Source organism: Brugia malayi, assembly GCF_000002995.4.
Source record: "Brugia malayi strain FR3 genome assembly, contig: Bm_v4_Chr3_scaffold_001, whole genome shotgun sequence".
Lineage (NCBI taxonomy): Eukaryota > Metazoa > Nematoda > Chromadorea > Rhabditida > Onchocercidae > Brugia > Brugia malayi.
The window spans coordinates 1,227,060-1,245,565 of record NW_025062477.1 but is presented as its reverse complement, the minus strand read 5'-3'; the positions used below and the strand labels follow the sequence as shown (position 1 = coordinate 1,245,565).

The window sequence follows — 18,506 nt, the reverse complement described above, 5'->3', positions numbered from 1 at the left end:
CTTCTTACGGAAATAGGAAGCAAAGCATAAATGCTTTAAAATAGCTAAAAGGAAACAGTATGAGAAATAAGCTTTAGTAGGTATTAATGTATGCCATTTAACTTTGTAAACAAAATTTAGCTATTTTTTTTTTTTTTTTTTTTTAGAAAAAAAAGAGAAAAATTTTTTATTATGATTTTTTTTAGAATAATAGTAAAAATTTCATATATTAATATTAATTATATCCATAAATATATTTATGTAATAAGCTATTATTAGTGAAAGGCTGTACCTTTCAGATTTTATAAATTTAAAAATTTAAATTACCAATTAAAAATTAATAAAAGAAATTTTTCTCTTTTTTTTAAAAAAAAAAAGAGAAAGTTTCTAAGGGTTTTTTTTTTTTTTTAGTTTGGTTGTGACAGTAATTTAAAACGAATAATTTAAAAAAAGAAAAAAGGAAAGAAATTAAAAGCACGAATGAATTTCAAAGAAAATATCAAGCAATTAAATGAATAGCATTAAAAGTATTTCTAATCGATCAGTTCACTCTTTCATATCTTTTCTCTTTCTCTCTCTCTCTCTCTCTTTTTTTTTTTTTTGAACTTACAATTGGTAAGTATATATGATATGGCTTATCTAAGATATAAATTTTCTTTTTTTGTTACTTATTATTAAAATAATCATTTTTCTATTCCTATTCAAATTGCTATGATATTTGTTGATAATAATTTTAAGCAAAATTTTATTCATTAATGCTCAAACTTTTAATTTAAAATCATTTGATGCTGTTTAATAGGCTTTTCACTTTTATTTTATTTTTGCAAAGTTTTATCAATTGTGTATGTTTTTTTTTCTCTAGCAAACTTGTCAACAGATGTCTTGTTTGTCAACTATCATTCATTCCTCATAAGGTTTCACCTTATGTAAATATAGCAATGTCATGAGAAGGCGACATTTCGAGAGAGAGAGAGAGAGAGAGAGAGGGAGAGGGAAGAGGAAAGAAATAGAAGGTTGAAAAATTGAAAATAGATAGATTAAAAAGATGGCTGACTACTCGATGAACATATATTTTATGAAATTGTTAAATGAATGAATGCTAACGGATATGATGACAGCTTTATTTGTTGCTTAATTTATTTATTGTCATATATATTTATTAAATTAATACAAATTAAATTTCTCTCTCAAATGTTTCAGTAATAATAATAATAATAATATATATTTATTTTATTTATGTTATTCATTCATTGATAGCTTTGTTGATAATATATTCATCATATTTCTAAGAAAATATAACTGTGTTGACAGATAAATAACATAAATATTATTATTACTGAAACGAGAAATTTAATTTGTATTAATTTAATTGAATAAAAAATTATTATTTCATACTGATATGATAGTTAGAATATTGTATTTGAAATGAAATGAGGAAAATAATTAACAAATATTGTTAGCAATTTTTTTTTTTTTTTTAAATTTAAAATCAAAAATAGAAGAGAGAAAAAAAAAAGAAAAAAACAAGGCATATAAAAATCAGTGTAAAATATAAAATAATAAATAATTGACAATAGAAAAAAAAAAAAACTTTTTGCATTTAAAATTTTTACACCATCCTACACCAATCAGCTAATATTTAATAAATTCGATAAAATAAAATTGAAATAGTGATTTTAATTCAGACAGTAAGTAATACTTACTTCCTTTATTTTTTTGCATCCAATGAAATTACAATTTCAAATAGGGTGGATCTCAGGAGAAAATGTTCGCTAAGAAAAGTTTGAAATATCATTTTAAAAATATTAAAAAATCCACCTCTTTCATTTTTCACTTTTTTTTTTTTTCTTCATAGGGATCAAATTAAGAAATGATCAGAGAAAGGGAGAAATGAAAAGAAAAGAAAGAAAATTTGCAATCTTTTTATTAATGATTAAGTACACTTTATTATTATCATTTACAATTTTTGTTACTTCAAAAAAAGAAAAGAAAAGAAAATACTTTAAAAAAGGAAATGTAAAATTTATGCAAAACTTTTCTAAATGTATAGCTAGTGATTAATAATTTGTAAAAATGAAAAAATTTTTTGTTTGATAAATAAATAGTTTATTATAAAGAGAAAAAAATGTTATGTCATACTTTACTTTACTTTACTTTACTTTTTTTTTTTTTGATGAAAAAAAAAAGAAAACGAATATTTTATATTAGAAATATACGATAGGAATGGAGGGTGACAAGGTTGGGTGACATTTTTTATTTAGGCTCTTAATTATATGCAGTTGCTTGCATCTCTTTCCTTCATCATAATATTAAATTTCTATGTTCATTCTTTTCAATGATATATTTTCTGTCGTGATAAGCTTAATTACCTTGATATTTCTATATTTGAATTTATTTATATTTGCTATTTTAATCGAATGTCAAATTTTGCACATTACGTATAATTATTTTTTTTTTTTTGCAAATAAGAAAAATTTATCCAATTGCTCTTTTCATTTTTATTTTTTACTGTTTTTTTTTTTTTTTTTGTTCCTTTTTTTTCTTTAAATTTTCTGATAATTCTTATGAATATTTTTGAAAAAAAGAAAACTTTTTTCTTACAATTTATGCCATAAATTTCAAAATTATATCATAATTGAAATTGAAATGAAATGAAGTGAAAAGAAAAAAAGAAACGAATTCATAATAAAATTATTTTCAATGATCAAAATTATTTTGCATTGAAAAAAGCATTGTTGAGCTATGATCAAAAATTGATGAATGTGAAAATGATTGAATAAAAAATGTTAATTAATTTTTAAACATTTTTTCAGCTATCAATAAAAAAAAAAAAAGGAAAGGAAAAGAAAAGCTATTTTGTAGATTTGAGAATTAAAAATTTAAAAATTATCAATTAATATAAATATAACCTTATAAAATCTTTTCTTTTCTAATTTTTGATTGAAATAAAAAAAAAAAAATTGAAAAAATAAAAAAAATAAAAAAAGATGGATTTCATTTTATTTGAGCAATTTATCTAAACATAACTAATTTTAGCATTCTTGTCTTACATGTCAGACAACTAAGCTTAAATTTAGTTGTTAGCAGTAAATTTTATCCTAAGCTTATTACATGCATTTGTCATATGTCTCTCTCAATGCCTTAGGCTGTTTTTTTTTCTTTTTTTTTTTTCAAATTTGTTATAAGAAATGAAAAAAAAAAAATCAAATCAAATAAACAAAATCATTGCAAACAATTACTTTAGCAATTAGTAAATTTCAAATTTAAAATTAAATTACATAAAAAAATTGGATGAGTAATGGATGAGAATCATTTTCACTTCTTCCTCTATATTTCACTTTTTTCTTTATTCTTCCATTTCAAATTTCAATATTATACTGACAAAACAAATAAGTAAAAATTAAAAGTTAAATTACAATTTTCATAAATAAATTATACAACTGAAAATTTCAAAAAAAAAAAATTCATAATGCACAAAAGAAAAAAAAAATAGCCTTTTGAATAATATCATATCATTTACTCTTTCATTTTATAGCATTACATCAAAATTTACATCAAATATTAGTAAAAATTAAAAAAAAAAAAAAAGAAAAGAAAAATGTAAACAAAATATTTTTTATTGTTCACAACAATAGCTATACATAAGTATAAACAAACAAACAAACAAATAAACAAAAAATTTTTGAGACACAAATTATGAGTGTGTTGCAAAAAAAAAAAAAAAGAAAAAAAAAATTCTGAAATATTAAAAATATGAATTTTCTTTTTTCTTTTTTCAACTTTCCACTTCCACTTCCATTGCATTACATCGTCTTCTAATAGCATTATCATTTGAATTAATAATTGCTGATGTTGTAAGCGTAGCATTTTTTAAAATTCGATTTGGTCTCAAAAATTCAACTAATGCGCTTAATTCACGATTAATATCAGCTAATTGATATTCCATAGCAGTCATTCGTAGTGATAAGCCTTCTTGACTATTTTGAACATCATGTACCATTTCATATGTATTTGATGTTGTCTGAAATATCTCTCTCTCTCTCTCTCTCTCTCTCTTTCTCATACAAATATTTAATTTAATTTATAAAATTTAAATTATTTTACAAAATTTAATTTACCAAAAATATTTACAAAATCATTTTATAAAAATATTTAATTTACAAAAAATTATTTTAATTGAATGACTAGAAAAATAAACAATTTTGTTTTTGAGTTTGAATATGATTAGTATGCTTTCATTTTTAAATGATAATTCGAGAGATTCGAGGGATTGCATATTGCAAATTGCAGTATAATTATGTGAATAAGTTAGCAAAACAGAAAAAACAGATTAGCAAACGGAAATTATAAAAGAGATAAACTGATATGAATTATTTCTCTTTTTAGATAAATCAAAAAAAAAATATGTATATAATAAGTTTAAATAAGTCCATAATACACCTAAATAATTATAATGATAATAATAATAGTATTAATAATAATAATGATAATAACAATAATAGTATGAATAATAATAATAATAATAATCATTTACAAACCTTTGCGACATCACCTAGTGAAACCGAATTTTCCGCTAATTTTCTTTGATCTCGTTTTACCTTTCGTAATCTAAAATTGAAATATCAAACTTTCAATGATTATTCCATCAATAATTTCTTGATTTTCTCAAAAAAAAAAAAAGTAAAAAATGCAAATTTAAGAAAAATTTTTTTTTTTTTTTTCATAAATAATAACTAACGCATAGATTGCAACTAAAAATTTGCGCTGATGCATGCGAATTTTTGCTGGTTCAATTTTATCAACCAAACATCGATGTTTATAAATTAGCCAAGTTTCACGTAATACATTTGCTGCTGTATGTTTTAGCTTAAAATTAAATGTATGAATATTAATGAGAAAATAAAAGATATCTTTGATTAATTTATATATTACTTAAAATTTGAAATATCGATAAAAGATATTTTCAATTAATTGATATATTACTTAAAATTTGAAATATCAATTGAATTCATTATCAAATGAAAAATATTTTCTAAAAAAAAAAAAAAAAAACATCAAAAATTTGACAATAAAAAAGTGTAAATTGATTACTTGTTTAGTAAGCTGAGTGTCCATCATAAAATTATGTACATGCTTCTCAGCACGAGTTAATTCAAGCTTTCGAGCTATTACTGCTACAACCATTGATGATGTACATGTACCCTACAAATAAATTTCCACATTTTATCTATACATTTATAAAAAATCCTAAAATTTTAAATTTATTCTAATTATAACTTTTTTTTGAAAAAAAAGTATTTCTCATTTTCAAAAAACATTTCAATAAAATTAAAATTTTTCCAAAACTTTTCTTTTCTTCTTCTCTTTTTTTTTTTTTTTTGTTTTCCTTCATTCTTTCAGAAACAAACAAATTATTTGTTTTTATATGAAATGAAAAATGAAATTAAATTAAAAAAAAAAAAACTTACTAAAATACCAGTAATAACAGCCATTGCACGACCGCAATATGTATTTGGCACAATGTCACCTGCAAATTTCAAAAATTAAAAAAAAAAAAAAATTATTTTAGCAACAATTTCATGATCAGAAGAGTATAAAATGTTTATTTCTTTCTATTTTCTAACAATTCATAATCGTAATTATAATCGTAATCATAATCATAAGATAGCTATAATACTACTATTATTATTATTTTAGTTTGAACAGCAAAAGCTCACCATAACCAACAGAAAGAAAAGTTATTGCAATTAGCCATAATGAATTAAGATAATCTTGATGTTTTTGTGAATGAATATTAATCGGATCAACGGTATCATGCCTATAAATTCGTTTAAAATTTAAAATTAAATTTAGAATAATCAATTTTTTTTTTCTTTTCAACAGTTATTCCAAATAAATTTCATTATTTTATGTTTTATTCTATAAACCAAAACAAAATAAAAAAACAAAAGGACAAAAAGTATTTGAAATTATTATGCAAAATATGTATATTGCAATAAAAAATTTTTCATTTTATAAGATATCTTAATTAATTAAAGCAAAAAAAAAAAAAAGATTTAATTAAGAAAACAAAAATGAAAGAGTATTTATGAGAAGTGAAAAATGAATATATTGTTTGAAATAATGAAAATATTTCAAACCTTTCACATAACCTTAAAATCCATCCAGCAATAATCCATAATGATGCAGTAAATATCATAAGTACAGTACCTTTAACTTATAGAATAGAGTAAAATACTAAATAAATTGTAAGTAATAGAAGTAGTAAAAAGATTTCTACAAAATATCCTAAAAAAATATAAAATATTCGCAATATTTGATTATTTTCATGTAAATTGTTTCTTTTATCAAATTTTTAAAATTTTTTTTTAATAATTAAAATAAACATACCAGGACATAATGTCATTAGAGTTTTCAAAATAAATCGAGCATTAAAATTTACTCTATTGAGACCAGCAATACTCCTTGAGGATGCATCAGTAAATAATCTAAAAGATACAAAAAAAAAAAAAACAAAAAAAAGTTAATTTTGTTGTTAAATTTTGATTATTATTATTATTAATTAGTTAAATTTTGATAATTAATTATAAATTATTTAAATTTTATTAGTATATAAATTAATAATAACTTAAATTTTCATTTCTAAACACTGCAAAAAAAAATGGCAACCTAAAATTGAAATTAAGGTTAAATTAATTAAAAGGTTTGATTTAAAAAAAAAAAAAAAAAAAACTGTACCGGCTATGTAATAACATAACACGACACAACCAATATAATCGAAAAAACATTGGAATTGATAAAAGGACATTGAGTGGTAACTCTACCGTTTTCATCTAAAATTTTGGCTTACTTAAAAAAATATGAGAGATCGCGGGAAAAACTCTCAAATAATATCATCGCAAGTTTAATTAATGCTATATTTATACAAAGAAGCACTTTTTTTTTTTTTTTAAATAATGTTTTTTCAAAGGGAATTTTAATTAAAATTTAACATCAAAAAGATATCGAAATTATAAATGCGCAAATTGCTCATTTTTATGAAACTCTTAAATGATTTCAAAAACAAATTTCTGCTACTCAAAAATTGTTAAATGTATAAATTATTTATACTCGTATGTTAAAAATACAATAATTTAATTTAAATTATTTATTTAAAAAAAAAAAAAAATATCAATTATTTATACTCGTATGTTAAAAATATAATAATTTAATTTAAATTATTTATTTAACAAAAAAAAAATATCTACCGTGTCACCATCAGATGCTGTCCAATAGAAATTAATATCAATTGGAAGTGGACAAAGTGCGCATACCATTACTTCAAGTACAATTTGCAAACCACGCTGCCATGTAATAGCTATTCGCCAATCTTCTGCACTGTTTGCATTCATAAATAACTGCAAATTATATGCTTAAATTTTGGAGCGCAAATGTCACAGTAAAATGATCTTAGAAGAGTAATCTTAATTTACAATATTTTCATCTCAAATGAATATTTTTAATTATCGAAAATAGAAAGAGCAAATATGGATATTTTGTAGCGAAAAACGAGAAAAGACTTAAAATAATGCGCTTTTGTCGTAAAATACACACAAATGTCATTCTGTGATAACAAATATTTAATCATAGATATTCTATTACTGATAAATTTTTTGACTTTTTATCAAATTTGAAAAAAAAAAGCTTACCTGTACTTCGTGAACATGAAATTTGATAACAAGTATTACTAGAATAATTGTACTTAGCAATATTAGCGCTTTCAAAATTAAACTTGCGTATGATCCCTGAAATGGAATTAAATTTGAAATTAAAAAAAAAAAAAGACAAAAGCTGAGAAGTACGATTGAATCACATAATCAAATTAAAAAAAAATTTATACAGAAACATTTCCAAAAATTGCAATAATTTTTTTTTTTTTTCTTAACAAACATATTTTTAATTTTTATAACAATTTTGAATTATTAAAATATACTCGTTGATAAATTTTTGCAGCGCTCATTTCATTGTCAATAATCATTAAACCTGAAATTTCACTAAAATTATCACTCAAAATTATTTACTTTAAAATTTAAAAAATTAAAAATTAAAAAAAAAAAAAAAAGACATATAAAGATTAAATAAAATGCACCAATTCCAATTGCTGCAAAAAATAGAGCATAATCACTGGTAACGCGTCGTACGTGAAACAGTAATTGACGTCTAATTAACCGACCACCACTGAAATAATATATTTTAATTAAAATTTAATTAAAAGAAATTAAATTTTTTTATTAATTAGCTTATTTCTTTTCTCAAATTTCATATTTTCATCTAATATTAATTCAATAAATTTATTAAATTTCCAATTAAATTTCAATAAAATTATACACCTTGTTTCTTTTCTCCTCATTAATGGACTTTCCGAATCATCGTTTGCTATTCGTTGACCTTCCAAATCTTCGCTAAGTACAAGTGATAATGATTTCTTTGAATCTTGCTCTCCTAAATACCTTTCTATTTTAATAATAAAATTTAAATTTAAAATCAATTATTATTGATAATTCATTAATTCATTCATTTTATTTAATTTAAAATTACAAATGAAACATACAGTTTTACAAATTGTCAACAATAGTATTGGAAAGTGAATTTTAAAAATTCATTAACAATGGATTAGGAATAGAAAAAACAACAAAAGATAAACAACAATGAGAATAATTAAGAATAATTAAGTTTTTTTTTTTTTTTTTGACAATTATCATTGATCAATGTAAACTTTTGTTGTATTTTATCGAGAAAATTCTATACGATTCGAAAACAGCGATGCTTAAATATTTATATTAAAATAACAAAAATTTTAAAATAACTATAAACTCTTTCACATGAGAAAGTATGAAAATTTGAATTTTTTGCTATTTAAATTTAAGTTTCAAATTCTTTTAGTTTTCTCTCTTCAATTATAGCCAGAAAAGTTTGCAATTAACAAAATTTATTAGAAATAAAATTTTTGACATTTATTATTTCAAATATTGACTCTTAAAATTTAATAAATTATATTAATTTATGATTTAAAAATGAGCTTTTCCAGATGATATCACATTTTTGCCACTAATAGTGATCTGATAAAATGATAAAGTATGAGTGCTAATGATTGGATCACACCAAATAACTATGTCATTTTTAAATTAAAATAGTTTAAAATTTAATTTCAATAATTTTCTGAACTAAAAATTGATCTAGCATATAAATGAAATGGTACATCTTAAATTATTATCATCAATTTTAATTAAATATGCCCAACTAAAAAAGAATAAGAAAAAGAAAAAAAAATGTGATTATTTTTCAAAATTATTTCAAAAATTTTTTTTTATTTTTTTGAAAATGCAATATTTTATCAAAGTAAATATTGTTTGGTACGTACATCAAATTGCTTTGTTGTATTTCACAACAATTCAAATTAAAATTAAAATACTAAAATTCAATGAATATTTTTAATTCATATCAATTCGAGTTGAAATTAATTTTAAACTTACGAAAAAATTTTGATAAATTTAATTATTTTTTTCAAAATTATTTTATCACAGAATTGCTTGTGATAGTTGTTATCTACCGGAAAATATATATTTCTTTTGTTTCAGTAATTTATTTTTAATTTCTAAAATAATTTATCAATCCTAATTTCAATTTTTTTTTTTTTTTTTGATTTCAAGATTTTACTGCTAAATTTAGAGAGTATTTGAGAAGTAAAATTTCTTTTAGATTATGAAATGAAAAGTAATTGTTAGAAAAGAGTTCAATTTATCTGAATTAAAATTAATACTAAATTGTACCTTATGAATTAAACCACACAAAAAAAAAGCTATGTGAAAATTTGGTAGAAAAAAAAAATTGTCACCTCATGATTAATTTTAAGGTCACTGAGACATTTTTTTTTTTTTTTTTTTGTGACAGAAAAAGTTTTCAAGAAAAACTTAAATTAACAGCATAACTGAGTGTAAAATCGGACAGTCAAAGTAAATTCTGTCTCTGTTTTGACAATTAATTGTAAATTAAACAAAAAAATGTATTTATCGATTGATTTTAAATTTTAAGTTTCAAATTTCACTAAATTTTGAAGAGCTTTAACAAAATTTTTATTTATTATTTCCATACATTTTTTCCTCAAACGAATAAAACAAATTTGCTTTTGCTCCTCGACGAATTCTAACATTTTCAATTTGTCAATTATACATTAAATAAAATTGAAAATAATTCAAGACACATTATAATAGTACTATAACTATTAACTAATCTCAAAAAAAAAAAAAAAAAAAATTCAAATGAATTTAGAAAATTCAAATTTTCTTCTGGAATTTCCAAAAATTTCCACAAAAACAACATACCAACAATTTCTTTTCATTGATTAAATTGATAAAATTAAATAGAAAAAAAATAATTAATGAAAAAATTCCATCCTAAATGAGAAGAAAAGATTAAATTGAATATGCATTTTACACCAATAATTTAGAAAACAAAAAACAAAAAACAAAAACAAAAAAATAAAAAGAAAAGGCAATGGAAGAGAAACTGAGAATGTATTAACTAATTAATTAATTAATCAAAAATTTGTTTACAAAATAATTCACTCATAAATATTTCTTTTTTTAAAAGTGTATTAGTATAAAATTTATCAGAAATTTTAGAGAAAACAATAATAATTGAAAATTTCAAATCAAAATTCAATCAATAATTTTAAATGAAAATTTTCATACAATTTTTTATGTTTCTAACACAAACTATCAATTATCGATCGATTAGAAAATAATATCTTTTTTTTTCATTAAAAACAAAATTAATTTTTTTTAAAAAAAAAAGGAAAAACAATGCTAATTGTTGCTTATTTATTAAAAAAATTTATAAAATGCAATTTTTTTTTTAAGAGAAATAAAAATAATAAAAAAACAATTTTTTTTTTTCCTCAATTTTTCTATAATAAAATTTTGTACAAAAAATACGTCAAAAAAAAAAAAAAATGAAATGAAATTTTATTATTAAAATGTGAAAAGTAAAAGTCCTAAAGACTGTTATAAGATAATTTGTCAAAAAAAAAAAAAATGAAATGAAATTTTATTATTAAAATGTGAAAAGTAAAAGTCCTAAAGACTGTTATAAGATAATTTGTCAAAAAAAAAAAAAAAAAAAATGAAATGAAATTTTATTATTAAAATGTGAAAAGTAAAAGTCCTAAAGACTGTTATAAGATAATTTGGCGCAAAAAGAAAGAGAAAATTTCGGGAAAAGATCAATTTTGTGGTCATTTTAGCATAGTTTTTAAATGGATTTTGCAGTTAAAATATTTTAATGGAAATTTTAGAATGTAATTGATACTATCCAAATTTTATTTTAGTTTTTTTTTTCGTTTTCTTTTTTTTTTTTTTTTTTTTTACTCAAATCTTTTTGTTCGCTTTATTTTTTCTTTCATGAAAACATACTTTAAATTCTTATTTTTTCAAGAAAGTTAAGTGTTGAGATTATTGCATCAGAGATAATTTTTTTCACTTAAGATTTTTGTTATTTCTAAGCAAAAGAAAAAAAAAAAATTGAAATTTTCGAATAGAAATATGAAAATGATTAAATTTTAATTGCTAATAATAGTAAGATGAATGTATTGAAATATATTTATAATTTTACATTTTTTTTGTTTTTGTTTTTGCAAGATAAAAATTTTTTACAGAGAATTCTCGATAAGTAATTTTAGTTACATACAATTCCTTACACAGTGATTTTAAAAATTTGACTTAAAAATAGAAATAATAAAAAAAAAAAAAGTTAATTTTTTCACTTATTCAAATTTACGAATGAAATTTTTATTTTCATTATTTTATTCCAACGTTAAGCAATTTTATTGAAGCATATCAAACAAATAAATTATTTCATTTCAATAATCATTTTTTTTTTTTTATCACATATAACTAATAATTATTATTTGTCTTTCAGGAAAATAAGTTAGCATTAAATTTTTGAATGAAAATAATTCATTAAAGTTTCATACTGAAAAAGTTGCATTCTTTTCTTTTTTTTAAAAAAAAATGAAATAAAAACAAATTTCAATTTCTTTTCCTTTATTTTTGTTTCTTTGAAAAACTACAAAAATTATTGTATGACAAAATTTCAAGTTATTTCTCGAAAACTCTAAAAAACTTTTTTTTCATCTTTAATTTATTTCATTTAGCAGAAAAAAAAATGACAATAAAATTTGATCTTCAAAGATAAAAAAAAAAATAAATAATATGGAAGTGAAGAAGATGTAGTACCATTTTTGATATTTATTTTATAAATAAATATCAATCACTTTATTCCCTCCCTTTTTTTTTTCTCTCCCTCCCTATCTCTCTCTCTCTCTCTCTACTTTCATTTTTAAGTTAAATTAATTGATGAAAGCGTATTTTTATAAAATAAATTTTCTTTTATTTCATTTTCCATTTTTTATCATTTCTAATTCAGAGTATAAATTATTGTTTGCACCTTAAAATTACAAATATTTTGAATAATTTTAGCAATATTTGAATGCAAAATAAGCATAAATAAATTTGCATATCAAAAAAAATTCTGAAAAAAAAATAAATAATTTAAATTGAATATTCAAAATAAATTAATTCTATGTATTATTATTATTTTTTTTTTTTTGAAAAATTTAATGAAAAGGAAATTTTGAAATAAATTAGTTAAATTAGCTGTAAAAGAATGAATTATTTGCCTAGCAAATCAAAAAAACAAGTATTTGGGAGTATTTCAAGAATGATTTGATTAAATTTAAGTCATTCTAATAATTTAACCAATATAATTTATTGCTATTGTTGTTGTTGTTGTTGTTGTTGTCCTTCCTTTTTTGTTTGTTTGTTTGTTTGTTTTTGTTTTATGAAATGAAAATAATGGTAATAATAATTCAACTGAATATTTTAAAATTTTAGATATATATTAAATTATATTAAATTTAATGACAAAGTTACAGCATTTTGTGCATCTTTTCCTTTTTTTTTTTTTTACATTTTTACATTTCGTTTGAATAATATTAAAAATTTAAAATACTATTTTCTCTTCCCTTTTCGAAATATCATCAAATTACATTCATTTATAAGCAAAAAAAAAAAGTAAACTTTAAATAATATTTCTAAAATTTCCAAAAAAAAATATTTATTAATCGATTAGGAAAAAAAAAAAAGTTCTCGAATTGATATTTCTGTTTCTAATTTTCGATGATCTCTTGAAAATAGATCAATCAATCATTGCTGATTTGAAAGGTCAAAATACAGCTCAATTTATAAACATTTATTGAGAAGATAAAAAAAAAATGCAGAAACTATCAGATTATTCTCGATCAATCATACAGAAATTCTTGATTAAAATTTCAAATCGAAATTGAAATGATAAAATGCTGCGAGCAACCAATCAAATATAATTTATAAGACATTTGGTAATAAATTCAAGAAAGCAATCCATTTAAACTTCTTCCAAAATACTAAAACCCAACAATATAGATAGAAGAAAAAAAAAAAACTTTATTAAATTTGTTAAATAATTTAAATTCTGAGAATTTCGAGAATTTAACAATAATAAAAAAAAAAAAGGTAATAATAATATTTTTTTTCAGATATTCTAATTATTACTACTAGCATTCAAAGATTAAAGATCAATTAAATATTAACTTTGCATTATTTAATAAATTGTTTACTTTTTTTAGCTTTAAAAATTGAGAGAAAAAAAAAAAAAAGAGAAAAATTAACTAACTTTCAACATTAACTATTGGCGCATCAAATAAACGTGTTATGCTACTTTCCTTCCGGTTAGCATTTTCCAGCACATAATGTGAGCCAATTTTATGAAGTTTTTTTGGACTAACACTACCGGAAAGATATTGCGATGAAGCACTTCTACCAGCTTTTATTGATGCGGTAGGTGATAATGGATCAGGCGGATTTGTCAGACTTGTTAATAATGCTTTGAATGGCGCAATTGCTCCATTAACACGCATTAAATTCATTGAAATCTGTAATTTTTAACATTTTAAAAAAATGTTTTTTTCGTTTTTGTTTATAGTTTTTAAAAAAAAGTAAAATGTAATTAAATAACAAAAGAGTAAAAGTATTGAAGTTAGTAGAATAATTGAAAATTAAAATTTAAAAAATTTTTTAGTTAATTTTTTCAAAATTAAAATTTAAAAATTTTTTAGTTAATTTTTTTGAAAATAATAAATTTTTAAGAAAAAAAAAAAAAAAAAGAGAAGCAAATATAATCATACAATGAATTTAAGGATAACATTAACATTAATATATTGAGCATTTGGTAAAAGAAAGAATTTTTTAAAAAAGTGAAAAATTTCCATTTTATTTTTAAATTTTTTTTTTGTTTTAAATAAATTTGGAATATTTTGAACTAATCATTTCAATTTAGAATTACAAAATGAATAGGACTAATTTAGCATGAATAAATTGCAGTTCAAAAGATCAAAATAGAGATTACCAAAACTAATCTTTGTTATTTTTGAACTAATCTTCAATTTAGTAACAAAAACAAAAGTAAATAATAAATATAGAAAAAAAAATTTTTTTGAAAAATAATTAAAAACTAACTTGTCCAACATCATTTGAATCTAGTGAAGACTGCAATGATCGTCCACCAAAACCTGGTGTACGTATATTATTACCTTTACCGGTAGCAGTTGAACAACCTAAAATTAATTTAAAATTTGCATAGCCTTTTTTTTTTTTTTTTTTTTTTTTGAGATAACAATAGTTTAAAGAAATTAGAAAGAATGAAATAAACAAACAAACAAAGAGGGAAAAAGAAAAGAAACTAATTAAATAACATATATTTCTCATAAAATCGGTTAAATTTTTTTCCATAAATTATTTCAATTTTTTTTTTCTTGTTTTTGAAAAAATTAATATGCCTCAAATTTATTTACAGTCAATTAATCAGGAACAAAAAAAATAATTACCGGGTGAATTTGCTGTCCCACTGCAACCGGAAGAAAATGCATTATTTCGAGCTACGCTACTGGAAAATGCCGAACGTCGTTTCATTGAAAAACGTTTCTACAAAAAAAGGAAATCAATTTTTCATAAAATTTCTTATGAGATTTAAAAAAAAAAAAGAATTTTTTTTTTTTTTCAAATGAATAAATTAATAAATAAAATGATTGATCAAGAAGAATTATTCTAATTTGATGAATAAATTGATGCATCATCAAATTCAATAAATACTTTAATCAAATTTAACTATTTCTTTCTTTAAAATCATTCAACAAAATAAAATATATATTTTTTACTTTTTTTTTTAAATAAATAAAAATATATAATTTTTTCTTTTTTTTTTTAAGATAGAAAAGATAGCTTTTCACACAAAATTTTACGAATATTTTTTTTTTTCATTTTTAAAAAATGAATTAAAATTTGAGCACTAAAAATTTACCAAAGTAAAGTTTTTTCTTTTTTTTTTAATATTTATTGCATCTAATTTTTCTAAAATATTTTGTGAAATATAAGAAAGAAATGAAAACGATGAAAAAAAAATTGTTGGAAAAAACACACAGAATAGTATATTTGCTAAACATTTTGGATGATAATTTCAATAAATTCGCTTGAAATAGTTGTAAAAATTTTAATTTATGATTTAAAAAATCCTCCCACTCATTGATATGATATGATATGATTAAATTTGATATGATATGATTAAATCATATCATATATTAGCAAAAGTATATGCTAAGATTTTACGTAGAGTAGCAATATTGAAGAGTAATTAAGTAAATATTTTAATTTGATATCTTTTTTTTTTCAATTTATTATTAGATAAAAATTTGAATTAATTTGATGAATGATAGAATCTTTTTTTTTTTTTTTTTTTTTGAAGACATAAAATTTGTTAAAAAAATTGCAAAAATTTTGTTAAATTTTAATTTTTTAAAGAAATAAATATTTTTTTTTTTTTAAACAAACAAATAAAATTTCTTGCTAAAAATAATAGAACTAGCAAAAATCTTTTAAATAATTTTAATCTATGATAGATATCAAGATAAAGAATTAGAGGAATTTCAAATGATTGTAATAAATTTAAATTAAAAATTTAAACGAATTAATTTGTCAAAATTTTAGGACTGAAAAAAAAAAAAAAAAGACGAAAAGAAGTTGAAACAATTGAAAAAATCATTTTATGCTAATGCAAATATAAACAGATGTTTATGAAATAACAGAAAAATAGGATTATCTTATTCATCTTTAATGATCGATGTTATTTTATAATTTTTTTTATTATTATTTTTTTTTAAAAAAAGAAAAAAATAAATAATAAAAGAGAAAAATTGAAGAAAATGAGAGAGAGAGAGAGAAGAGAGAGAAAGAGGGATTATCAGAGAGAAATTTTCTCTTTTATGTGATTTATAAATAACTTTGTAATAAGCAAAGATAAATGAGCGAATAGATTTGTTTGCAAACAATGAAAAACAAATTTATATATAAAGATAAAAAAATCATTTAGCAAATTTAACTAAACATATTGCACTGTTTGCAGATTGCAAATTGCAAATTGCAAACAGTGCAAATTTCAGGTGCAAAATAAAATATTTGTTTTAGAAATTTTTTATTATATAAATTGATATGAAATGTGTTTTAATATAACAGAAAGTTTATCATTCTCAAATATTTGTTTAATTTGTGATTGTTACTTTTTAAAATGATCAATCAATATGTTTTGAATAATTTATCGATGAAAGTGATCAAAAAAAAAAAAAAGGTTTCATTTCAATTTGTCATTTTATTTTCTTAAACAGCAAAAAAAAAAATTCAGTATTATAGCAGTGAAATAATTATTTAAAATAAACAAAATTAACATTTACTTCATCTTCTAACTTAGTAAATTATTTTTTTTTTTTTTTTTGATAATAAAGTTGTAATTTTGAAATTTATAAACTTTTTATTAAAATACATTAGTGTTTAAGAGAAAAAGAAAATAAAAATTTCTAGAATGGACCATATGAATTCTATTTAGAAATCAATCAAGAGATAATTGCTTAAAAAGTTGAAATAGTTAAAAGAAATAAAAAGCAATTTGTCATGAAGATAGATTGCTTCTTCTTTTTTTTTTTTTTTTTTGATAGTCTTTTAAGAATTTTCTCTAATCTTTCCAAAAAAAAATAAAAATAGAATTTTTTTCATTATCAATTTATTCACTCAAAATTTTAGCGACATTTTCTTCACACAAATAACATTTATTTAAATGATGTAAGCATTAATGCTAATGTAAAAAAGTTTTCATAGATTATTGGATGGATGAAATTTGATTGAAATTTTATTTGGTAAACTATCCATTGAATATAGTAAAGAAATAATCGAGAAAAAAATTAGTGAAATTAGAAAATTTTTTAAATCAATTGATTACATTAATTGATTAAAACTAAGATATAATTAATTTTTTTCTACAAAAAAAAAAAAAAAAAAAAAAAAAAAAAAAAAAAAAACAAAAACAACCAGGTAAAAATGAGCATAAAAAAGAAATAATAAAAATGGAGCAATAAACAAATTTATTTAATTTTTAATTAAATAATCAAATAATTAAAATTGGGAAAAAAATATTAACAGATGAATATGTGTTTAGTGAATAATTATAGATTTTTCTCATAAATGTTAAATTATTTTTAATAATCAAATAGATAATTCAATTTTTTTTTTCTTTCTCTCTTACTCATCTTTTACTCAAAATAATTATATAATTAATTTCAATCAGAAATCATTAATAAATTTACCGGATCATTAAGATCAACGCATGAATTACTAAATTCTTCCACACTATTCTGATTTCGCTCATCAAAACTTTGATGAAATGCACCTTTTGTTGAAACCCAATGTTGTCGATCATCTTCTGCTGTAATACAAAATTTTAATAATAATTTTATATAAAAAAAGAAATTTAGTTTTTTTTTAAAAAAAAAAAAAAAAAAAAAAGCAAAGTTAAACAAATAGAAATTTAAATTTTGCATTAAAATAATTTATACACTTACAGCATCCGTTATTCTTGAACACTGAAAGATTATCCGGATCACAAATGTTTAAGTGTGGCTTTGATAATGGTTCGAGCATTTTTTTTTTTTTTTTTCGAAATAAGATGGAATAATGTTTATCTAAAATTTAAAATTTAATTTTGTTCAAAAAAAAAATTTATATTTTAATATAAATTATAGATATAAATATTTGTTAAATATTTAATTGCTATTTTAATATTAGATGCTTTTAGGATATATGAAAAAAATAAAAACGAATTCTCATCAATGATGCAAAAGTGTTATCGATTGTTGGTATTAATTTAATTCAATAGCATATTTTGGAAGATGGCTTAATAATACTTCAAAGGATAATTGCGCAAAAATGAATGAAAAATTTGGAATGGAATGAAAAATTTTATGCATTAAATAAAAGATGAAGCGATGACTTGGAAAAAAAAAAAAGTATATTTATTACTTATTCTAACTTTAAATAAACACAATTTAAAATTTAATCTAAAGTTAGCCGAAATTC

At 20.3% G+C, this 18,506-nt stretch overlaps 1 protein-coding gene across 1 annotated transcript; it reads right to left on the bottom strand.

The window, feature by feature from the left end:
* Window positions 1–3,754: 3,754 nt before the first annotated feature.
* Bma-kcnl-2 (Uncharacterized protein) lies at window positions 3,755–18,071 on the bottom strand (the record flags this gene model as incomplete). Its single annotated transcript, XM_043079636.1, has 19 exons — window positions 3,755–4,000; window positions 4,518–4,587; window positions 4,718–4,845; window positions 5,071–5,181; window positions 5,448–5,506; window positions 5,697–5,797; window positions 6,120–6,189; window positions 6,370–6,467; window positions 6,718–6,812; window positions 7,227–7,376; window positions 7,668–7,763; window positions 7,952–8,001; window positions 8,108–8,196; window positions 8,349–8,460; window positions 13,726–13,984; window positions 14,568–14,665; window positions 14,936–15,032; window positions 17,738–17,856; window positions 17,993–18,071. 19 exons carry the CDS (start codon window positions 18,069–18,071, stop codon window positions 3,755–3,757), a joined length of 2,127 nt encoding a protein of 708 aa, XP_042935570.1.
* Between the last annotated feature and the right edge of the window lie 435 nt (window positions 18,072–18,506).